Source organism: Cebidichthys violaceus, unplaced genomic scaffold (assembly GCF_023349555.1).
Source record: "Cebidichthys violaceus isolate CVI_PGR_0920_01 unplaced genomic scaffold, fCebVio1.0.p SCAF_20, whole genome shotgun sequence".
In the NCBI taxonomy this organism is placed as follows: domain Eukaryota; kingdom Metazoa; phylum Chordata; class Actinopteri; order Perciformes; family Stichaeidae; genus Cebidichthys; species Cebidichthys violaceus.
In genome coordinates this window covers 10,764,703-10,787,991 of record NW_027176373.1, presented here as the reverse complement: position 1 = coordinate 10,787,991, position 23,289 = coordinate 10,764,703, and the positions used below count along the sequence as shown (strand labels likewise).

At 40.6% G+C, this 23,289-nt stretch overlaps 4 protein-coding genes across 6 annotated transcripts; 3 read left to right on the top strand and 1 right to left on the bottom strand.

Annotated features, from left to right (window-relative positions):
• The first annotated feature begins 3,392 nt into the window (after nucleotides 1–3,392).
• On the top strand, nucleotides 3,393–8,712 carry plp1b (proteolipid protein 1b). 2 transcript variants are annotated; one of them, XM_068716308.1, is made up of 7 exons: nucleotides 3,393–3,516; nucleotides 5,613–5,799; nucleotides 5,903–6,059; nucleotides 6,313–6,490; nucleotides 6,760–6,833; nucleotides 7,025–7,090; nucleotides 7,803–8,712. In XM_068716308.1, exons 1-7 carry the CDS (start codon nucleotides 3,513–3,515, stop codon nucleotides 7,872–7,874), a joined length of 738 nt encoding a protein of 245 aa, XP_068572409.1. In that variant the 5' UTR covers nucleotides 3,393–3,512; the 3' UTR covers nucleotides 7,875–8,712. The 2 variants fall into 2 exon arrangements, with proteins under 2 accessions (XP_068572409.1, XP_068572408.1); XM_068716307.1 differs by lacking the exon at nucleotides 3,393–3,516 and adding an exon at nucleotides 5,046–5,253.
• A 110-nt stretch (nucleotides 8,713–8,822) lies between these two features.
• On the bottom strand, nucleotides 8,823–13,841 carry si:dkey-125i10.3 (enolase-phosphatase E1). The gene is made up of 6 exons (XM_068716304.1): nucleotides 13,814–13,841; nucleotides 11,069–11,161; nucleotides 9,568–10,962; nucleotides 9,411–9,473; nucleotides 9,194–9,296; nucleotides 8,823–9,096 (listed from the first exon to the last, which is right to left on the bottom strand). Exons 1-6 carry the CDS (start codon nucleotides 13,837–13,839, stop codon nucleotides 8,986–8,988), a joined length of 1,791 nt encoding a protein of 596 aa, XP_068572405.1. The 5' UTR covers nucleotides 13,840–13,841; the 3' UTR covers nucleotides 8,823–8,985.
• si:rp71-1d10.8 (uncharacterized) lies at nucleotides 12,418–18,632 on the top strand. Of its 2 annotated transcripts, XR_011103448.1 has the most exons (3): nucleotides 12,418–12,684; nucleotides 13,887–15,585; nucleotides 17,367–18,632. XR_011103448.1 is itself a non-coding variant. In XM_068716306.1 (2 exons), the coding sequence occupies exon 2, from the start codon at nucleotides 13,893–13,895 to the stop codon at nucleotides 15,189–15,191; it is 1,299 nt and encodes a 432-aa protein (XP_068572407.1). In that variant the 5' UTR covers nucleotides 12,418–12,684; nucleotides 13,887–13,892; the 3' UTR covers nucleotides 15,192–17,320. The 2 variants fall into 2 exon arrangements, 1 of the variants encoding a protein (XP_068572407.1); XM_068716306.1 differs by lacking the exon at nucleotides 17,367–18,632 and having other exon boundaries at nucleotides 13,887–17,320.
• Nucleotides 18,633–20,543: 1,911 nt separating this feature from the next.
• On the top strand, nucleotides 20,544–22,959 carry cwc15 (CWC15 spliceosome associated protein homolog). Its single transcript, XM_068716577.1, has 7 exons — nucleotides 20,544–20,615; nucleotides 21,294–21,444; nucleotides 21,645–21,757; nucleotides 21,847–21,947; nucleotides 22,030–22,140; nucleotides 22,260–22,414; nucleotides 22,527–22,959. The coding sequence occupies exons 2-7, from the start codon at nucleotides 21,308–21,310 to the stop codon at nucleotides 22,654–22,656; spliced, it is 747 nt and encodes a 248-aa protein (XP_068572678.1). The 5' UTR covers nucleotides 20,544–20,615; nucleotides 21,294–21,307; the 3' UTR covers nucleotides 22,657–22,959.
• The last annotated feature ends 330 nt before the right edge of the window (nucleotides 22,960–23,289 follow it).

The following is a 23,289-nucleotide window of genomic DNA, read 5'->3' as shown; positions in this document are numbered from 1 at the left end:
TCTCCCGTTTATGCCTCTCAAGTATGCTAATGCCTGAGAATTAAACATCAAAGACTGTTTACAGTTCATGGAGAGTACGACTGCATTTGTAAAATATGTTGCATCCAGCTGTCTGTGGATAAAAAAATCTCATGCTAGGTTCACACTATGAGCAACAAAAGCAACAAAATGGCCAAGTGTGGCCGGCTACGTTGTAGTAACAGCAGGCACTGGGAACTGGCTAACGGCTTTTTTTTTTTTTTAGATGGAACAGAACAGGGTGAAACAAAAACATATGATGCACCAGGTTTTGAGAAAATGGAAGAATGCATGGAATAAAAGAAGATGTCGGATTCAGTTAACTGTCCATCATGAATCTGACAATGTTACTGGAGTGCAATGCTAAATAAGGGCACTCTTTTAATGAATGAGGTTGGGTTTTTTCTGGGAATAAAGTGGAGTTAGATCAGGCTTAGTTTAAGGTCAGGGTTAAAACGAGACTATGTAACTTTTGAAAAGAGCTGTTATACATTCTTCCTGTTACAAATTTAATTGATAAGCAATAAAATAAAACTTTATTATCATATTAGCTGCCTTTTCAAAGTATAATGTTATGTTACTAACATTACTGAGTCAGTTCGCTGACTTCTTCATGTCTATTCTCTACTTTTGCTATTGTTATACTACGTTTTACCATTTGTCATTACTGCATGTAGTTTCACGTTTATAGAGCCTTGTTTTAAGGCTATCAGAGAATGACTTCACTTTCCAAACCTCACTCTTTCTCTGCATGTTTTCATTGAGTTTCTCAGCCGTAATTGCTCATCAGTTACAATCTCATGTTTATCTACCTCCAGCAATAGCACAGTCCTCTTTTTCCATCTTTCCTTAATCTTCCACTTGTGCCTCTAACTGCTGTTGCTCTGGTCCTCCTGCAGTTTTAGGGAAAATCTTTAAAAATGTTGGAACACACACAGCGCCTGGTTGCAGTTTCCCCAGGCTTCAAACACAGAGCCAGCCGAGTCTGAGATAAGCATGAAAGACAATCAAACATTCGAGCAAATAAACACCCTGTTGGAGAACACAGCTCAGTCCTCCCTTTGCTTCATCATGCCGTAAAACAAATAATTCAGGCACTCCCCGCGGGAGGTCATCGCCACTGAACTCACTTCTGACTGAGCCTGATGTGTTTTTGTCCTCCAAGTTCTTGTTTGTTTGTTTGGTGCCTGTTTGTTCGTTTTGTCACAAGATAACACACATTACCATAACAGGGATAGAAGGTGGTGCAAATATTTTTACAGCTCCCCTCCCCCCTGTATCAACACATGAATATTACCACTTGCAGTGCATAAATATTGGTAGATAGAAAATATCTATCACGCAGCAAACAATTATAAAAATGACTCAAAGATAGAGCACTGTGCCACATTGCATATACGAACTGCACACAAAGTCACATACATTGATGTATAGTACAATGTAGTCACTGCTGTCCATGGTGCTGATCAAGATATAGGTACAATTTTCTATGTGATTATGCTAAACATATATTGATATATGCACCATGACAGCATTTGCTACTTGCTCGGAGAGTAATGTGCTTCAAAATCAGTTCATGCATTAACTAATAACTGTTAGGCCGTCTCATTAAGAGTTACCCAATAATTCATCATCTGAGTTGCTTGCATCCCCGACCACCATCTGCATCAGTTTTTGTGGAATATAGTTCATTCATAAATTAATGAATCGGTCTCTTCATGCTACCCAAGCCACCAAGTCTCCAAAACTTGTCCTCCTAATCCCGTCCTTTAAGTTGTCCAAATCATTGCTAATTCACATCTCAAAAGTAAAGCTGGCATCGTTCCTCTCCACTCTCTCACTTCCTGATCTCATTACTCCTTTCTACAGACTAATTACTTCATGTGTCATTATTCTGTTTTTCTTGGAGACTAAAGGCTACAGACTGTAAACTCACGCCAAGCAATTCACCAATCCACAAGGCTATTATTTTGGAACAACTGTCACATCCCTTTCCCCTGTGTAAATTAAGTTTTCTTATTTCTTCAGTATTTGTCTCATTTCCTGTTTTATTTCGGCACTTTACCTGTCGTCTCTCTCGTTTCAGTGTCTTCACTTCCCGCCTGTGTGATTAACTGCTCTGCCTTGATTGGCTTCACCTGCTCCTGATTACCCTTCCTCCCTTGTGTATTTAGTCTGTTCTCCCCTTTATCTGTTCTCTGTTCAAGAGTTAGTCTCTAGTGTTTGATCTGTTTTGGAATTTTTGGATTTAGGCTCAGCCTAATGATTTGGCACTTTGGCGTTATCTTGACTTATCCCATTTACCAAACCCTGCTTCAGTAAACTGTTTTTACTTACGACTGATCTGTCCCCCAAGTCTGCTTTTGAGTCCTTTTGCCCATTGGTTTAATATTGACACCATCTTAAGAGGAATGAATCCATGTTCAACAACAGATCAGTCACTCAAATGTGCTGATTTACAAAGGGAGATGATTGTTATTATCTGGCCCAATTGGTGGAATGATGGTTGTCTGTAGCTCCCTTGTGGTTTTTAACATTTATGTCCATTTTGTCATGGTCTTCAAATGGGGAAGCAAAAATAGGATGAGGGACTTCTCCTAAATTTTTTTTTTTTTAAATGGTGTTTTCTCCTGCTTCACACTGGCTCCTTTGTACTGAACCCGGCTTTGACATCAACTGGGTCAAACATGAGGGAGGGAGGGAGGGCAGCAGCTGGACCCAACCGTCAATGTCACCCTTGTTGGTCAACTTCATCGATGTCAGTCACTGGCGTTTCGATTTATTTCACTCTTTTGTCTGCGCGTACCTCTTATCACTGTGTGTTTCTCAGGACACTGCTCTGAGGGTCCTCAGACCTGCTTGTTGTATCTTGCTGACATCTAGCATGTGCGTGTGCAGACAGACAACACATGCATGTTGACGATAAACAGATGAGCCATTAAAAGTTAATGAAATACAGCCTTCAAATCAACATGCGCAATAATTAAACACCTCTGAGGTTAAGACATGTAAAAATGTAAAGATAGCTGTGGTAGATCATTTGTATTGTAAATATTAATAAAGAAAACTGTGCAACTTTGCACTTAAAAATAGATTGGATGTATCAACTGATATTTCTGTAATCTTGTGTGCATGCAAAAACTCCCATTCCTACTAAATTACCCAAATTTTTTTGCATAATCAAAAGAATTCAAGCAGCTCAGAAACAGTAAATATCACCAAATACCAAGAAAAAAAACTCATATCAGAACTTATAACCCACTTTCTGTTCCCAGTTCTGAACCCATGGCTCCATAAATAATGACTGGCAGCTGAAAAGGGACTTTGTGACTTTAAGATGTGAGTCGGGGAGATGTGGTCTATCTATTGTTGATGAGACAAAAGCGCGAGTCAGATTCATATAGGAGTGGCGGGGAATAACTTCTCATATCCTCATATCACAGTCACAAAGCGACCCAGCAAAACTTCAATAACCCCCACACTTCTCTCTGGACATGGGTGAGTGCACAGAATCTTTAATAACTCTTATCATCTATTATTAATGTGATTTGAAAATGTGAATTTCAATAACTTACTAATGTTGCCTTTAATATATCCTTTCTATCCATGTTGCCCTTGTCCACTGTGGGCAAGATTTGCTGCAATTTAATCCTGTTTTTTCATTCAACAAATGTATTTTGATATCCACATATGGATCACTGATTTAGCGCTGATTTACCCTTGTATTTAATATACTGTAATTTAACGTACAATGATGATTTCATAAGACTGAAAAGGAAGGCTCTGCTCAGGATTGCTTGCTTTTAAATAAAGACAGAACTCCTCATTACCTCTTCTAACCCCTTTTAACCACAAACAATGAGTGGAATCAGAGTGGCTGACAGAGATGGGCATTGACTCTCAACATGCCAAGGCCATGCCAGGTCAAAGAGGTGAAAAGAGGTCAGAAACTCCCACATGTGTCATGCGTATAAATTAGCAGATTTCCATGAGAGCTGTGGACCCAAATAACCTCTGCTGACCATTTTTTTTTCTCACTCACAAACTATTGCTCAAGCTCAGAAGTTTTAGCAGCTTTTTAAGTCGTGGTTGGTGATCTGACATCTACTGTATATGCCTTTTGCACTGAGTTGAAATAAAGGCCATGATGGCCTTTTATCACTGTAGTCACTGTTGCAGGTCACAGCTGAAGCGTGGGTGTCTGCAAGCACTATCATTTTTGGGGAGTCGTCCTGCTGTTACTATTTATACTTTTGTAGCAGTTTGTTGAACTCACATCCTCTTCCAACTAAAATCCAATAATTTGTGAAATTGGCACGAGAGAGGATGTCTGTTTTATCTCAGACTAATAACTGCACGTGTGCTCTTATTTAATGTGTTTTATTGTAATGTTTGGTTTTGATGCAGCAATTTCCCTAAAACCAAGACAATTTTCTCCCACGGCAGACAATAAAGTAACAATGACCTGAAATGATCAGAATGTTTTTTCGCACTGAAATAGTTTGGCCACCTAAGAGTTTCAAAATGTGTAGCGACAAAACTGAGTGGAGTTGTTGTTATTGTTGTTGTTGTTGCAGATATTCAAATTGCCCCCCCTCTCGTTCATTATGCTTCTACCCACTCTTTGAACACTTGAACCCAGCCCCCGCCGGCATTGACACTCAGTGCCATGGTACCAGTCTCAGCCAGCTGTGGAGGGAGGATGGCCTGAGTAGTGATATTGACTGTGGTGTAGAGACGGTCCTGGTGACCCTTCTGCCACCACATACAGCAGTGTGTGTGTGTGTGTGTGTGTGTGTGCGTGTGTGTGTGTGCGTGTGTGTGTGTTTTGTGGCACCATGGTCTTTGTTTATTTAACATCGCTGCCCTTTGTTCCTCCCTGATCATGGCAAAGACAATGGATATTGTATCTGCAGCCACAAAGAGAAGCTCTTTCTTCAGGCCCCTGAAGCCAGAGTTTCGCCACCATCTCTCTCTCGCCTGGTGACGCCTGTGACCGCTGGACAAAGAGGGCAGGACCAGAGTTACTAGGGGCTGAGCTGTGAGGTGCTGGTATCAGCAGAGGAGCTTTAACATACAGATGAAGTCAGCGCAGAGACTTATTTTACTGTAGCAAGGCTTGTAGACAGCAGTGTACATCACTGGTTGGCACTGGGATCTCTCTTGATTGTGGAGTACAGGATCAGAAGCAGCAAATGTTTCCGGTCAGGCAGCCTTGGCTTTGCAAAGCCTTAGGTGCTTCCCTCTATCCCATTTCTGCCAATGCATTTATTAACACTGGGGATATTTGCTACCTGCTTCAACAGAGAAGTGCATGAGGTTGTCGTGAAGTCAGTGGTGACTGCTTTTGTTTGGACGCTTAATTGGGAATCGCTGCTTGAACTCTTGTTTGTCACTAATTTTTTTTTCTTTTTCTGTTGCTTTCTTGCCTGTTGCCAGGGTCTTGGTGTATGCTCATGGATTTGCAGACAGAGCAAGGCCTTTTTCATAGCTCCCCCACAGGGTGAAAGAGTTCCCCACCGTGGCGTAGATGTGTTGTGTGGTTATATGTGCGGTGTGTGCCGCCTGTGTGCTGATATATTATGCCCCCTCAGGTTGTTATGATTGCTGTATCCGGTGCATTGGGGCAGTGCCCTACCCATCCCTGGTGGCCACCCTGCTGTGCTATGCCGGCATGGCGTTATTTTGTGGCTGTGGGCATGAAGCATTGTCCCAGACCGAGGTCCTCGTCGAGACTTACTTTGCCCGCAACGTCCAAGACTTTGTGGTCATGGCCTCCTTGTGAGTGATGCTTCAATGAATTCTCTTTATTGTGACTTTTGGCCTCTCAATAATGGTTTCTTTTTGCTGTTTGACCTGACGTCTCTCCCTGTGACTGTCCCAGCATCAAATACTTCCAGTACGTGATCTATGGCCTGGCATCGTTTTTCTTCCTCTATGGTATCCTACTGCTGGCTGAGGGTTTCTACACCACGAGCGCGGTCAAGCAGACGTTTGGAGAATTCAGGAGTACCCACTGTGGCCGCTGCCTCAGCCTGACGGTGAGAACAAGGAGATGGGAGTGGGGAGTAAAGAGGGAGGGGAAATATGACGTCATTGTTAAGATGCTGAATGCTGGTTTTATTCTTGCTCCTAAATTGAATTAAATGTTCTTTAATTCTCCAATTTCTATACCGAATCATGACTTATGGTTAATAGCTGAATTTAATGACAGCCCATTCATCACATTGAAACCTGAGCTCCTATACGCCACATCTCTGTGACCTGACGTCATGCACTTTCTTATTTCAACAGTTTATCATAGTGACGTACATCTTGGCTTTCATCTGGCTGGCAGTGTTTGCCTTCTCTGCTATCCCAGTCTTCTTTTTGTTCAATATGGAGCAGACCTGCCACAACATAAACATTCTGGCTGAAACAACCCCCAGCATTAATCAGCACGGCTGGATTTGCATGGATGCCAGGCAGTATGGTGCGTTGTCCTTATAATGACTTACTGGCACATTCTCCACCTGACGAGAATGTTAATGTGTCCGTGAAAGAAAGGAATTAATCATTGGGGAATGGATGCAAAACTGCGTGTTGAATAAGTTATGAAATAATGAAGATAACTGCAGCTTTATCTAAATTTCTTCACGTCTGTGTCCCTAACATGCTGTATGCAAGCAGGAACTTAAATGTGTCATAACTCATCAAGATTCAGCAATTGCAAAAGACACTTACGTCATGTCTTCATTTTAGGTCTGCTTCCTTGGAATGCAATGCCAGGCAAGGCTTGTGGAATGACCTTGGCATCTATTTGCAAAACCAGCGAAGTGAGTAGCCAAATTCAATATTCCCTTTCGCACAGTTTAGTCTTGTGTCAGCATGCTCACGTTAAAATCAATGTGCAGAATCAGTGTTAAATCTACTCTGAAATATGAATGCATATTGTGTGGTGTGTTAGCAAATGTTTTAATGCAATGATTCTGAATATAAACTAACCTGTGTTTGATATGTCTTACAGTTCTACGTCACCTATGACTTGTACATAGCTGCATTTGCTGGTGCCGGGGTCACTCTCTTGGCACTGGTGAGCAATTGCTTTTGCAATTTGCATGCTTTCTGGTCAGATTCAATATTTCATCTAAGATTGCTCTTGTTAATACTACCAGTTGAATCACATGTAAAGGGTCAGTTTACCCACATTTTTAGTTGGTTATTAAGTTTAAAGATATGTGTCTCTTAGATTATTGCAGCCCCAATACATTTGAAGTGAATGAAATTTATTTTGTAGTTGTCAAAGCATGCAATAATGACTTTCAGCTGCAACATCTCCTTCTGGGCCTTGCTATGAGCAGTTTTCAGTGGAAATACTTTCTTATTTTATTTTATTTGTTGACTAATTTAATCCATTCATGTACTTTGTTCTCCATGAGCTTCATCATACAATATTAATGAAAAAGACAAAGAACATGCCATGATACAAGCATCATTTATAAATCCAAAGGTATGGGAAAATAAAGAAGAAAAGAGAAGATATTTTCCAACACAATATGCAGATTATCAGGAGTAAAAGTCAGTTTTCAATGTGGGTACAATAAAAAATTGGGTGGGCAGCAGAAATATCAAAAATGTATTTCTCAAACCCTGGACAACTCCAGATCTGCATGGTTAGATACCCTTTGAGGCAAGTAAGAAAATATATTTGTTTGTTTTTTTGGGTGAATCGACCCTTTAAAAAAGGTCACATTTGTTTTTCCTTTCTATTCTTCCCACCTCCATCTCAATGTCTTCCTTTGCAGTTTCTGTATCTGGCTGCCACCACCTACAATTACGCAGTCTTGCGGTTCCTGGGCAGGAAAGGTGTCCGCTAGGTGCAACACCTCCGTTCCAGTCAAGCCCATCCTCTGGCTATGAAATGGAGAATGTCAACACTGGACTTCCATCCAACCTCTGGGAAACAGCATCCTCCGAACGTGGATCACCTGCTATAGTATTTCTTTAGATGTGTCCAATAACAGACAAATGTTTCTCATCACTGTTTTGTATGAACAACAGACAGAGAGATGAAGATAATTCACACCCAGCAGCCTCGCCCTCAAATCCTCCTCTCAAATGATTCTCTTAGCTTTGTTGTTCATTCCCCTCTCACAGGTCGCGTCTCTCGTTGCATTGTTTTTGCAAAGCTAAATTGGTGCTGATGCTGTTGTCAGATTGTGATATATGATGTTTCATGAATAATTAAGAGCAATGACAGCTTGCCTTGCAAATCATAACTGCATGCCTACCATTCAGTGTTTACTGATGCATATATGGTTCTGAGTGTGATTTTGCTGCTGTCTCATTATCTTGTGTAGCAACATCGTGTGAACTAAAGCAAAGGAGGCTGAATGTACCAAAGTTCTCTGCATGGGTTTGGTGTATCCTCTCATCTCCCTCTGTGCTTTCACTCACAACACATGTACTTTGCATTCACTCATACTGCATTTTTGCTTCGCTTAAATGCCAGTGTGTAGGAGGGAAACAAAGACATGTATCCATTTTTCTGGATGTTTTTGGGTTACTGCTTAAAATAAGCTGTTTTTATGTTGCTGAGGTGTTGATGCTTCAATAACCGGTGACTCATGTTTCAATTGTAGCCCTGTTACTTACTGAGCTGGGTCGTGTGTGTGCTCATTTTTAATTAAGGCTGAATAAACAATTTTAATCGGAGACAGTCATTTGTGTTTATTTAAACATATACAGTATATCACGATAGAAGTCTTTCCTGTTGATTGTATATCATGTAAGCATATTTGGCAATTACTACCAGATATAGTATGCTGCCAATTCTTTTCGTAGAAGAATTCTTACAATACATAATGTTCGAAAAAAAACTTTCAGGACAGAGTACAGAGTTAGGGCAAAAGCAGTGAGGTCTTCTGTCCGAACAGCACGTTAATTGCAGTACGCTTTGAGTCTTCTAGTGTGACATATTCATCCCAGTTAGGCTTTGGTCTCGAGAGCTTCTGCAAAGCAGCCACCGCATTGAATCACTTGGTCATGCAAGAACATGGCGGTCATCAAATCTCCCAGGGCCTTTGCACACACACCACACTGCAAAAACATACTCAATATTAACAATATGCAATGACAATAGCCCGTCACTCAATAATAGACATGTACCATTTGATTTGTAAGCAGCAGAACAAACCTTCAGACAGTCAGGGTGGCAGGTCACCACAGGTTCACTGAGGTAGATCTTGACATTTCCATCCATTATTTTCTCACAGAATGAACAAACATTGCTTTTCGAGCTGTGGAGAGAAAGTGTTAAAAAAGATTATAATCAATGTTAACCTTTGTGTATGAACTTTGCGTACGTATCATAACTTAGACAATGTCTGAATTTCTACATTTTGAGACATTACCTGGGCTTATCCGGAGTTTGTGTGGATTGTGGGTCCTCCTTGGACTTTTGAGACACGTCACAGCTACAAAAAATAGCCATAAGCAAACAATAAAGAAGTGAAAACATGAAAACCAGAAAATATGTGCTGTGGTAAATTTCTATAAGAGCTTACTTACGTATTGGTATCATCAGAGTGTTGGTTCAGCTTGGTCTCCTCAGTGTGGGATGGTTTGGGATCCTTCAGAGGCTCAGGAGCAGCTTCAGTTGTCAGTGGCTCCACATCTAACGCTTCCGACAGTTCAATAAGTCTGCAGGAGAACTTATCCTGAGCAGCTTCAGCATCTGAAGATGTTACAGGTTCAACAGCATCCTTGATGGTCAGCTCCACCACATGATCTGCTGCTCTCTCAGGTGTTGGCTCAACACTTTGCTCGACAACAGGGTTTTCAACAGGCTGGACTTCACCCGTAACTACCTCTTCAGCTCCAGTCTTCAAAACTGGCTCTGCGGAGGTTGCAGACTCGACTGTAGACTCTTCAGGTTTAACTGTAGTTTCAGCAGCAGCTTTGGTTCGAGATTCAGATGCAGTATCTGCCACTAAGTCAGGGACTGGGTCCACACTCACTTGGAGAGCAGTATTCTCTCCTGCTGCACCAGTCACGTCAGGTGTCTCAGGTGATGACTCCACAGCAACTTCAGCTACAGCTTCAACACTTTCCACAGCAGCCTGTTCTGGAGGACCTTTCTCACAATTCCCCTCTGTAGCAGTTTCAGTAGCAGGTGGTTTGGGCCGTTCGGATTCAGATTCTGCCAATAAATCAGGGACTGGTTCCACACTTATTTGTAGAGCAGCTTCTTTTCCAGGAGTTGCATGAACCACGTCACTCGTGCCCGATGAAGTCTTTGTCACAACCTCAGTTACAGCTTCAACACTGTCTTGGAGAGCAACCTCTTTTACGGGTGTTGCATTAACCACGCCACTCACGTCAGATGATGACTCCACAGCAACCTCAGCTACAGCTTCTACAATTTCTTCTGCAACCTGTTCTGGAGGACTTTTCTCACAACTTCCCTCTGCAGGCTGCACAATTGATTGTACTCCTGCATCTTCCAGTTGTGTTGCATTTGCTGGCTCTGTTTTGGTTTCAGGTTCTTCTTTGGGTTTCAGTTCGACTGCAGGAACAATAGAGATTTCTGCAACCGGATCTTCCATGTGAGCATCCGCTGAGACCTTGGCCTTACTGTGGTCTACGTTTGACTGGTCAACTGTTTTATCAGTTTCTTCTCCCTTGTTTTCGGCACTTGTGTTGGCAACTGTTTGCTCAACTGGCTCCACAGGAGACACTGCCTCTGGATTTTCCTCTGTTGAAGAAACTGGCTGTGGTTCACCATTTGGGATTTGATCTGCAACATGAACTTCTGCTGAGGCGTCAACAGCCCCACCATTTTGTTCAATATTTGACTGGTAAACTGCAGCATATTCTTCCTTGTTTTCTGCAGTTGTGTTGGCAACTGTTTCTTCTGGATGTGCCTCATCCTTCTGGATATGTTCTTCTGTGGGTGCTTGGGGCCTGTAACAGAGGGAGTTACTTATTCCCAGCTATGCAGAAAAGACATATGAACAAAAATCCCTTGACTCAGCAGTTACACTCAATGTAGAGATACTCTCATACTAACTTTGCATCATCTGTGGTCTCCACTGTTGACCCCTCAGGCTGAGCATCTTCTTGGGGAGGAATAACTTCACCATTTGCCTGATTAGATGAATTGCTAAAACATAGAGCAGAAAATAACAAACATATACATCTGGCACAAACATTCAATATTTTTGGTTCTAAATGTTCAGACTTAACTTTAAATAATAATGCAAACCTGAAAACAAGTTTGCATTTGTGGTTTCTCATTGTTTGCACAGTCTATTTTCAATTAAAATTCAGAACATCCATACCCTTCAGATGGAGAGAACTAAATGCAAAATTGACATCAAAGCCAAATACTCCATATTGAGATGATGAAAAGTAAGGGATAATTTAAATGTACAATAACACGTCAGATAACGTAAACTTTCTTATGAATAAAGTGTCAAAAGATAAAACCTTATCAGTGAGGGGTGATAAGATGTACGAGGCGTGGCAGTTTCATAATATCACTCATTTTTCTTTTATATAAGTGACAGGTTAATCTATAACCTTCACATAAAAAAAATGTTGTGCAAAAAGTCCGACCTGCATTACTGGATGGGCATAACAAATCACACAGGAGAAAGAGGAGGAAGCTACATTGATGAAGTAAAACTGACAAATAGCTTTAAATGTCAACACAATGTTTACTAATCATGTAAATATCACCAAACATGTTGCACTGAAGTGAGGAGATGGAGCTGTTTTCTTGAGCAAGGAATGTGATCTAGTTACAGGAATTAGGCAATTTGGTCCTAGTTTGTGTATCTCATCTGTTGACATTGCTGGTAATAGGCGAGATACACACACAATTGAACTGGATCAATTATGCTTGTGGTAGCAAAACATCTTGATAATGATGTAACTTTTGATAGATTGTAAGGTCATGGTCTACCTGAACACACTGAAAATAAAGCTTGTGGACCTTTTAATTAATTATTAAGTGAGTGGAACTAATTATTCAAATACATTTGTAGGGTGTTGTCATTGAAATGGTAATAGATAAAGATTTCTCTTAATCTGGCACGGAAAGGTATATAGATATTTTTATATCAAATGCTCTATATCTAAATAGGTAAGAGGATGTTAAACTAAAAAATATTCAAAACCAACCTTGCAAGAGAGAAAAATACAACCATTTTAGAGAGATAATTTGTGGGAAAAAAAAAAAAAAATGTGTGGTTCTTTATTTGATTGCTGTTTTTAAATGCATCTGCATTGTGATGCAATGCATTGATTGTATCTGAAATCCGTACAATTGGACACTTATTTTTGTAACCGGAACTTAGAACCTTTATTTTGAAGACATCGTCCCTTAAGTTCCGGATTTCTTCCTCGGGCTTGTGATGCTAGGCGATAATGCTAGTAAGGGAAGTGTGCGGTTCTTCCTAAACATAGCCGCCTAATTTAAACTTTCTGCGAGCGACATGTTGCGGCAACAGTAGACTAAACACTGCCACTTGGTTTGTAATTTTAAGCGCAATTTTGTCTCAAAAACCTCCAGGCTTCACACTATTGTAACGTAAGCTAGTTTATAACTGTAACGTAACGGTTCGCGACGTCACACAACCAACACAGGACGAGTCCCCCACTAACTAAAACACCCCAAGACCAGTAAGTCAGTTGGTATTCCAACAAGTTTACCTACGGAGAAGGTGCTTTGTGACAGATAGTTCAACTACAGTATTACTTAGTCTTAGTCAGTACCTAAGTAATGTCAAATGACAGGAACCTGCAGTTAGTTAGTTAGTTAGTTAATTAGAGAAGTTAGCTACTAACACGCGAAGGAAACGTCATCATATCTAATATTTCTCGGCTGGTGTTACATCACTAATTTTCCGATTTGAAATAACTACCAAAATGCAAGTACGTCTGCAGTAGATTAATGTGGGAAGCATAGAGACAGTTTAAAAACCCATTAGGTCGTATGTGTTCTAGGTAGAGAAATGAAAACTGTAGAATCTCATTATTTTTGCAATAATAAATCTTATAAACGCCTTCTTACACCATGTTAATCAAATTCAAACTTGACTAGTCAGGTATTTTACATCTACACCTTGACTTATGTGGTCTGGATGTAGAAAGTGCATCAATAAAATGCATTTTTTGTTTTCACATATGAACGGGGTGTAATGCTGGTTGAACTGTTTTTTGATTGAGAGCAGGTCGTGTATTCTGGATGGACAAAGAGGAGCACTGTGACTCCTTTTAATGCCTTCATAGGTTGACTAGAGGTCTATCAACAAAGAGCCCATCACACGGCTGTTAATGCATGGCAATTTAAAGTGATGTACTGTTACAACAGATAATCGGCTGAGGAGTAGTATAACTTAAGTTCATTTATATTCCCCTTTAATTAGTGAATCCAAACTTCAGCCTTGTGCATCCATCTAAGCGGTGAACTACAATGTTCACTGCTTAGAAGGCCTTTTCTGTTTAGCTATGTGATTCTTTTTACTGTGTCTTTTTCTGTGATTTTATTCTGCCCTGTTTTAGCCTGTAGCACTTTGAGATTTTTTTTTTTTTTTTTTTAAATGTAAAGTGCGATACAAATAAAATGTATTATTATTAATGTTGGTTGGAGATTATTTTGCTCTGGTTCTTGAGCATTGTACTTGTAAGCATTAGCAGTTGGGACAGCGATGCTGTAAATTAGACTTGGATCAAAATAAGGAAGGAATGTAATCCCCTTTACCATTAAGGTTATTAAAAAATAGTTTATAGTTTTTTGTAAGATAATTACATAAGTAGGCTGATTGTGTGTATCATATTTGTTGAATGTGTTATTCATGCTTGTGTTTCCTGTGCCATCCCAGAAAGAAATGCCATCAAGGAATCATCTTGACAAAGTCGGCAGGAAGAAGAAGAAGAAATGGACCGAGGAGGCCATGGAACGTGCGCTGATCGAGGTGAAGTCGGGAAGGTGTACGGTGAGACAGGCCGCCAAAGAGTTCGGAGTCCCTAAATCGTCGCTGGGGGACAGAGTCAGTGGACGGGTGACACCAGGGAGTCGCAGCGGGCCGGCTCAGCTCATAACATCTGCAGACGAGGAGCAGTTGGTGGAGTTCTCTTTATACATGTCCAAGCATGGTTTCCCACTGACCAAGCAACAGCTGGTGTCCTTTGCTTCGTCCATTTATAAGCGGCAGCATCGGAGGGTGGCATTTTCTAAACTGGGCCAGACCTGGTGGCTCAATTTCCGAAAACGTCAAGAAAAGAACATCACCATTCAGCCAGCGGACAACACTGTCCGTGGGAGGACAACGTGTGTGAGAAAAGAAGCAGTGGATCAGTTTTTACATTTGCTGAGCACTGTCATGGATGCTCGCGGGCTCAGAGACAAGCCTCATCAAATCTTCAACTGCAATGAGACAGGATTTCAGCTGGGCAGGAAGAGGATGATTCTCCCCAAATCTGCCAGTCTGGGCTACAAGCCAACGCCAGGCTCGAGGGACCACATCTCCGTCCTGGCTTGCTTTAGCGCAGCTGGAGAGGAAATTCCCCCATTTATTATCTACTCAAAGGCCTACCCAGGGGGAGTATGTTACAAGACTCAAGGGCCTCCGAATGCCCTCTATGGATGGTCAGACTCAGGGTATGTCAACTCTGACCTTTTCAAGAAATGGTTCCTCAAGCACTTCCTCCTGCACGCACCGAAGGGCCGTCCGCTGCTGCTGATTTTCGACAGTCACAAGTCTCCCCTAAACCTCGAGGTGGTGGAAACAGCTCGTAGCGAGGACGTCGTCCTTCTGTGCCTTCCGCCTCATTGCTCCCACATCCTGCAGCCGCTCGACTGTGGTCTCTTTGTTCTCCTGAAGGACCGTTTTGCAGCACTCGTAGGTGACGGTTGCGCCACCGATACTCACTTCGCAGTCAGCAAGAAGGAGTTCTCGGGCGTGTTTAAAGGGACGTATCAGGTAGCAAAGGAGGAGGAGGGTGTAAGGATTGTGAAGGAAGGTTACAGGAAATGTGGCATCTACCCGTTGAACCACTTTGCCATTGACGAGGGTCATTTAATGGCATCGCACAGTATGTGCCCGGCAGCTGGACCCTCCTTGTCCACATCAGCACAGGGAGTGCACAATGTAGGAGACCTCACAGCAGCTGGACCCTCCTACTGACTCATGACTCAGCAATCTGTACTTTTTGAAGGAAGGAGAGTGACTGCATAATTTAACAAAACTTGTGTAGTTCTGTCATTGGAAATACTGAATGGGGGTACACTCTAGCTTGAGTATTGTGCACTATGGGGGTCCCCAAGATAAATCTAAAGGAGTCAAATGTTTTTTTAATGGAACAAGAAAGACCAAATCAGGGAGATTCTCTAATCATTGTTTATTTCTTGTAACATATCGGTTACTTTCACCTCTTCAGGCCTCTAAAAATCATTCAAATGAAACAAGCGGAGACAGAAAAGTCATGTTAAAGTCAAGGCCATGACGTGTGGATGTTTCTTCATGAGTCAAAAGAACTCCTGCTGTACGACAAATGAACTCAAGCTCAAGAATACGGACAGTAAGTTATGCTTGATTTCTATTTTAGTGGAGTAAGCACTGGATTAGCCTGCGAGGTGAGCGCTGTGAGCTAGCAAGCTAACTCTGTTCTGGACTGATCAAAGTGGTTTAATGTGTGTTCAGCTGACATATTAAAGCATGAGAACAGATACCCTCGTTGTTCTGAACACGTTAAAAGGGCAGATTTAAAGCTTGGAGACATTGTCAAATGTTATCTTGTTTGAGACGTATTTAAAGGAGCCATTGTGAAAACTTAAAAAGATGTTGAGATCTGGCATTATTGATTATGGTCCAGTATCCATGCAGAATATTGCAAAAAAGATGCAATACACATAAAACTTGTTCCTAAGTGATTTCCTCCTTCTGGTGTTTCACGCTGCTGCGAAACAAACAGAGAACGGAGGGGTAACAATGTTTTTTTAATACTGATAGAAGCTAATTCATTTGTGAATTATATCATTCCTTTGCTTGAGTATTCTGAATGTACTTGGCCCATTTTTTATTATCAGGTGATCTTAGGGAGAAAATAAATGTATTTATAAATATTTTTGCATCACAGATCTGTCCATAAGATTAACAGGTTACTAAAGGGGGTTTTAGGTGTGTGTGTGTGTGTGTGTGTGTGTGTGTGTGTGTGTGTGTGTGTGTGTGTGTGTGTGTGTGTGTGTGTGTGTGTGTGTGTGTGTGTGTGTCTCATGTACGTGTTCAAGTCAGGTGATGTAATGTGAGTGCAATAGGTACAGCTGGCTACAATACACGATCTATTGAAACAAAGTAAATGAATATGACTATGATTATTGAAAGCCACGTTACAGAAAATAATCCTCACTTTTTTATGCTGAGCAAAACACTGAGATTAGTATTTGATGCACTTGATCACTAAAAATTGATGGCTGGTAACATATTTTTACAGCTCAAATTGTGATTTATGTTCTTACTATGTTTATTAGCCGAAAGATATTGAAGGGCAAACATGCAGCTGTAAAGCAGTTCCTGTGTGCCTTGAGTGGGAATACTCAAGTAGTAATTGTATTCAGATCAATGCTTCATCAAGCAACTAAAGCACTGGTCTGTATGGACGGAGCAGAACTGCCCAGGGCTCAGTTAATCTTTATGTATGTAAATATTACAGATGGTGCTTTATCACTGAAGCCTTTATACTTTTTTTTAATGCACTGACACTGAATTTCAGTTTAAGATGTTGCAGACTGCAGGACTCCTGTTTAAATATCACAATGTTTTTTCTTTATTAGAATGGTCAACCCCAAATAAACTAGTTTGTTAATGACATGCAGAAGATCTCATACATTCACTAGTGATGGTTGAAACGAAGCTTTCTGAAGCTCTGGTGTTCACTGCTTTGAAACACTTCATACTATTAAAAATGGCGGCATCTTCTGGCCAAACCGAGGTATTGCATTAGTACGGATGGATTGACAGTTAGTACAAAATGTTTTTACTGCTTTCATTTCTCTTGTTGTTTTGAATGCAGTGTCGACAGCTCGAAGAAGCTCCGCACACTGTGTTAAACGCTCTCAGCTATTTCAACTATTCAACGTTTCGATGGAACAAAGATCTTCGTCAGGCGTATTGCTCTGTAGTTCTGAGAGATATAGATCTCAATTCATATTTCTGTGAGCTTCTGATACAGTGTGCGGATCTCTTGTTTAATCCTCGCCTTTTTAGATTTTTTGATCCAGTTCCTGTTGAAGTTTTTTTTGGGATGTGCGTACCTACTGTACATGTCTCTGATACTCACTCAAATTTCTTGGCTGTGGACAGGACGTATGAGTGCGTGACTGAAGAGGGTCCGGTCTCCACAGCATGGTCCACCCTGCAAGACAGAAGAAGCTGTCGTGGATTTGCTGCATCTTTGTTGCACCACTCAAGACAGTCCGTGCTTGTGATATAGTAACAATTGGTAAATGCAGTAAAATGCAGGAAAGAAAGATAGCATCAGATTTAGATTTGTAGCTGTTTTTTAAATTTAATTAAATTATTTGTTTTGAATGTTGCATCTTGATTTCTGAGAGTACCTCGCTTTGTCTTGCTCCTGCATGGATTTCTGGATCCAACAGCCATCATTTTTCAGTGCAGTCCGCACTCTGATGGATTGAAACACCGTGTTTCTGTTAACTTCTACAACACACACACACACACTTTCTGTCAGAACTGAGTACCAACAATACATGCATAACACTGTTACTCTTAAAAAAAGGTTGAAATGTTTGATTGAAGTGTGATTTACCCTTTGACATGATGCTGGTGTTTCTTTCAGATGTTCAACCTGATCAAAGTATTTAATGATAAAATGTTCACATTTTTTCTAGGTTAGTTTTTAAGTTTCCATAGAAATAAAACAAAACAGTAATAGCAGTGTACAAAAGTGTAATATATTATATCTGCCTCTGTTTAACCCTTTTTCCTGACTTCATACACAACCAGTTACACTGCATTCTGCAGCACAACTCACTCAGGATGTAAACATGACATTGAAGCGTTTATTATTTATGAGCGTACTAACCATTCTGAACAACTATGGTCCATTGAATCTGAATTAAGGAGCATTGATAAACATTGAAATTACATATTTACACTAAAGCCCACCACATTTGTTAAAATGAAACCAGTTGAAAAATGTTCTACTGGAGTAAAAGTCATCCTGACAGATTGTAATAATGTTGTTCTTCATATTAGTCTCCATATTTGCTGAGGATCTGAACCCGCCCTGTGTTTACAGTGCATGTCCTGTCACACCGGGCATCTGGTCCGTATTCTCTTTGAGCTCCACTTAACATTTTGACCTGCACTTAGCGTTTTAATCTCCTGTGATGAATCTCGCAGGAGATGTGCCAGCACCAATTAACCAGGTCAAATCCATTATGCATAGGAAATTAAAGCAACTCTGGCTCCGTAATGAGCCCTTACCCCTGCATAGCCAGTGGAAATAAAAATAAAACAGAACTAGTGTGCAGCCCATTCTTGCACCAAATTGTGCTCTCACCTGTTGAGGTCAGCGCTGTCAGAGCAGAGTGGTGTCGAGCTTCCTCCGGGTCTCCTGTCTCATACAGGCGAGCAGGTATGGAGATTTTCAACCTGAGCGCCCCCCCCCCCCCCCCCCCCCCCTTCTGTTGTTTCAGATTCCATCCACTGATAGTGTGAAAGTGGATGCTGCTATGCAGGTTGATCGAGTGGGTGGGTGGGTTGGTTTCCATGAAAATCAAGGAGTGGGCCGACAGGTGACATTGTTTTTGTAATTCCATGTTTCTTGAAATGTTACAGTGTGAGACGACCTTTTTAAACCAACAATATAGTGCTTAGTTGTGTTTTTCTTTTTTGTATGCTGTACTGTAAATGTGGCCAGAAATGAAACCCTGCAGCTCATTAACTGAAGAAATTTCATAAGAAACCTTTTTAGTGTTGTTTCCTCTTGGCTCCAAAGAAAGATGTTCCTTCACAAACAGGCCGTTCCAGTTGGGGGGGGCTGCTGGGAATCATGAAAGATCTGATCTGAAGCTACATAGAATGTAATCTACTCAGCTGTTCTATTGTATCTAATCAGAAATGTGCAACTTTTCCAGAGAAATTAAAACAGGCAAACCGCCAAATTTTTGACATTATAATTAACTGAAATGTTCGTAGTTTGGTCTGTGGATTACTCACAGTATCTGTTGTTAAAAATAACATAATATATAAAAAACCTGCTGCCAAAATTATCGGCATGGCTCAATACAGAGGTTAGTGAGAACATTCTGTACTTATCATTTGGGGGAACATATCCCTTAAGCATGTCGTGAAAAGGGCATAGTTAAAAAGTCAATAGAACTAGCACACATTATCTTTTTTCCTCTCACACTAACTTGCACACACAGACACAGGTAGCTGGATAAATTCAGCATTGTGTCATCCCTTCTTTGATGCTTTGTCTCCTGTTGAAACATTTCCACCTGACAATGTCAAACAAGACCTTTTAGAGACAAAATATTTGAGGAATCCAGCAGAGCTTCCTCTGTTGGTTTGCCTCCTTGAACCTCAGCCAATGTTATCTCCAGTAAAAATTCCTACTGCACATTATCAACACAAGATGTATAGTAGCTGTAGGTGTATTGCTCAATGAAAATTGTGGCAGAAGAAAACAGGAGGGTACATTCTGTCCTTAACTGCATTTTGTGTCGTCAAAACACATTCCATATAAAAGGGACAAAGTGAAAGAGGAAATTTCATTAAGTTTTAAAACCAAAATGTATCTTTTTGTTACTATCAAATTGGAGACTGTTCTATAAGTATTGTGACTACACAGCAAAATAAAAATTGTAATATTACATGTATCATGGTGTGTGTGACATGTCTTTAATGTTCAGGTATGTGTGTTCTGTGTTTCACCCTGCTGCAAGACAAATTTCCTCTTGGGGACTTTACTAACAGGCTTGTTTTTCTGTGGCCATTTTGGCTTGGTTGCTTACAGTGTCATGTATGTCCATTTTAGTTTTTAAAAACTGGCCTTCAAGAATTGATATTATAAGACTCATATGCCTACTACTTCAGCATTGTATAGCTTGCACATTATAATGACATATTACCACAATGCAATCTTGAAAATCTGGCCATTATGGATGCAATGCAGCCAAAACATGATATGTGACTTTCAGGGCATTCATATTACTACAAATCAAAGGCAAGTTTCATTTTGATCATATGTTTTGATGCATCTGATATATTCATACTACAACGCTGCACATTTATATAAAGGCACTTCCCTTGTTCTTAGTGTATGAAACACTCAGAAACTGTAGAATATTTGTTCAGTAAGACTTCTATTCTCCAATCACAGCAACAGTTGTTTTTAAATAATATTTAGACAAATATGTCTAAATAAAATATGAAGATTTAGTAGGTAGATTTCTTAGTGTCTTCTAATTCCCGCGTGTTCATGAATGCATCTTTTTCACTCCATGGTTTCCGCCATATTTCTACAGGAAGTGACGTCACACGTTGTGCCTGGTCTTCTTTTTGTCGTGTGCTAGCAGCAACGTAAGTGTTATTTCTCTAGAAAAATTGCTTAAATGTCGATAATTTGAATTTTAGTTTTATTTAGATAAAACACCTTATTTAAATAGTTCGTGTCTGACGGTACACATTAGGCAGGTGAGGTTAAATAGCACTGTTTTCGTCCTCAACAGCGTTGTCAGATCAGGCTAGCATGCTAGCAACTTATTAGTTAGCTGCACTGGCTAACTAGCTAGCTTGTTTTCTGTATTTTTTCAATAACTAGTAAACGACTTATTTGCCTGAAAACAGAGACTATATGGTTCTCAAAGACAGCCGCCTAGGTGTTAACCTTTTTAATATTATCAGTTAAAACGTGTTTGACGAATTAACAAATGACTTTGAATGTAAAATTGTGAAATTGGTCATTTCACTAACTTAGCTCATTCAGTTTCTTTCAACCATTATGAATTATAAATGCTTTTACTATGTACAACTATATTAACACAACCATATTACCTCTACGTTCATTTATAAGATATTGTACACTTCCCCTGCAGACAAGATGTGGATGGTTGATTCTTAGCTCGTTGACAATGTATGTCCTCACTCTTAGGTTAAGACACTTAGAGTAGCATAAAAGATGATGTTGTTGGTGTGCATTGTTCTGAACATCACTTGGTTTTCAGTTGAAGTTTGTTCTCCTTTCATGTGCTACTACAGCAGAGCCATCAAAGATGACTACAGCTGCCAGACCAACGTTCGAGCCAGCAAGAGGAGGGAGAGGTAAAGGAGAAGGAGGAGGGGATTTGAGTGCCCTATCTAAGCAGTACTCCAGTCGAGATCTTCCAGGTCACACCAAGATCAAATACAGGTCAGTTAAGCAAGCATGAGTGGAATTGAGTCTTGGGTTGTAATCAGTGTGTTGCTGAGTTGCACAGATTTGCATCCAGTGAGAGACTTTCTGAACTGTTCCATGCTGCACCTTCTGTCCACTCACTCTGAAGGTGGATGTATGCTGCAATCAAAAGATGTTTGTTTTTTTGTCTTGATAAAATGTTCTCCCGTCATAAGGCAACCTACCCAGGATAACCCAGAGGAGGTTCGTGCTCGTGACTTCCGCAGGGAGCTGGAGGAGAGGGAGCGTGTAGTTGCACGTGAAAAGATCAGAGAAAGGGGACCAAGAGGTTGGTTTGTCCGTAGGGACTTGTTAAACATGTTCTTTAGTTAATATTTCTGACCAATAGTTTAAACCCATGAATCACTAATTTTCCAGAGCACACCACATCGTCATCATCTTCGTCATCATCTTCAAAGAGGCCCAGACTGGATCAGATCCCAGCAGCCAACCTTGACGCTGACGACCCTCTGACTGATGTAAGGGCTGGCACTGCACACTTGGGGGTGATTAGCACTCATTAAGCTCCCTCCCTCACCAATGTTGCTCGGTTGTTTATAGGATGATGAGGACGAGGACTCTGACGACGACAGTGATGACGACGACACTGCAGCTCTTCTGGCAGAACTGGAGAAGATCAAGAAGGAGCGGGCTGAAGAGCAAGAACGCAAAGTAAACTATCATTTCAGACTGACGTGTTTGAACCTGGCAGATGGCAAAATAAGACATGGGTTTTGTTGGAGAGGAGGCAAATGCCTCATTTAGTGACTTTGTTTCTTCTCCCATCTTAGGAGCGGGAGCAGAAGGCAGAGGAGGAGAGGATTCGCATGGAGAATATCCTGAGTGGCAATCCATTGATCAATTTGGCAGGGCAGCAGCAGCAGCAACAACAGCAGCAGCAGCAGCAGATAACCCAGACTCAGAATACCTTCAGAGTAAAGAGAAGGTATCTTACAAACACAGATATACATGCACAACGTGAGTGTTGCACTTGAAGAAAGAAGTTCCCTTATACTTTCCTTTAACAATCAACATTTCATTTGTCAATATCTTTCTAGGTGGGATGATGATGTCGTTTTCAAGAATTGCGCCAAAGGAGTCGACGATGCACGGAAGGAGAAACGCTTTGTCAATGACACACTTCGCTCTGAGTTCCACAAGAAATTTATGGAGAAATATGTAAAGTAAAGGACCGTCTATTCATTTTATTTTATTTTTTCCTGTCTCATCTCTTTGGTCTCCGCCCTACTGTTGCCCTCTGTCCCAAGAATGATAGATGGCATTTAGATACATTCTGTACTCAAATGCATTAGTATTTGTACATTCAACACATAAAATGTTGTATATAAATGAGTTGGTGAGGACTGAATATGTTAGATTCAACATCTGCTTCTTTCTGCATATTTTTTTTTTTTTTAAATATTGATTTCAATAAACAACTTTATGGCTGTGTTTAAAATGCCTCGCAGGAATTTATTTTAGAAAAATGGATGTCATTGTGGAGAATGTTTTATTTTTTTTTATCAGAGCTACAGTCAGGTCCAAGTATTTGGACTGTGATTCAATTTTTCAAATTTTGCTTATTTACACAACCCCAATGGATTTGAAACTAATCAGTCAATGTGTGGTTGAAGTGTAGACTTTCAGCTTTAATTCAATGTCTAAAACAAAAAGATCACAATGACCGTTTAGGAATTACAGCCACCCACATTTTCAGAGGCTCAAAAGTAATTGGACAATTGTCTGACAAACAGTTTCATGGCCAGATGTGGCCTATTCTGTCACTATTTCATGACAAATGAGGCCAACAATAGGATTAAA

Coding starts and splice junctions, on each gene's coding strand:
- cwc15 (XM_068716577.1), top strand. CDS start 21,308: ATGACTACAGCTGCCAGACCAACGTTCGAGCCAGCAAGAGGAGGGAGA. Junction 21,948..22,029: donor CTGACGACCCTCTGACTGAT/GTAAGGGCTGGC, acceptor GGTTGTTTATAG/GATGATGAGGACGAGGACTC. Junction 22,415..22,526: donor ACCTTCAGAGTAAAGAGAAG/GTATCTTACAAA, acceptor ATATCTTTCTAG/GTGGGATGATGATGTCGTTT.
- si:dkey-125i10.3 (XM_068716304.1), bottom strand. CDS start 13,839: ATGATACACACAATCAGCCTACTTAT. Junction 10,963..11,068: donor GAGACCACAGATGATGCAAA/GTTAGTATGAGA, acceptor CCTCTGTTACAG/GCCCCAAGCACCCACAGAAG. Junction 9,097..9,193: donor GCCACCCTGACTGTCTGAAG/GTTTGTTCTGCT, acceptor ATGTTTTTGCAG/TGTGGTGTGTGTGCAAAGGC.
- si:rp71-1d10.8 (XM_068716306.1), top strand. CDS start 13,893: ATGCCATCAAGGAATCATCTTGACAAAGTCGGCAGGAAGAAGAAGAAG.
- plp1b (XM_068716307.1), top strand. CDS start 5,214: ATGTTTCCGGTCAGGCAGCCTTGGCTTTGCAAAGCCTTAG. Junction 5,254..5,612: donor TTGGCTTTGCAAAGCCTTAG/GTGCTTCCCTCT, acceptor ATGCCCCCTCAG/GTTGTTATGATTGCTGTATC. Junction 7,091..7,802: donor GGGTCACTCTCTTGGCACTG/GTGAGCAATTGC, acceptor CTTCCTTTGCAG/TTTCTGTATCTGGCTGCCAC.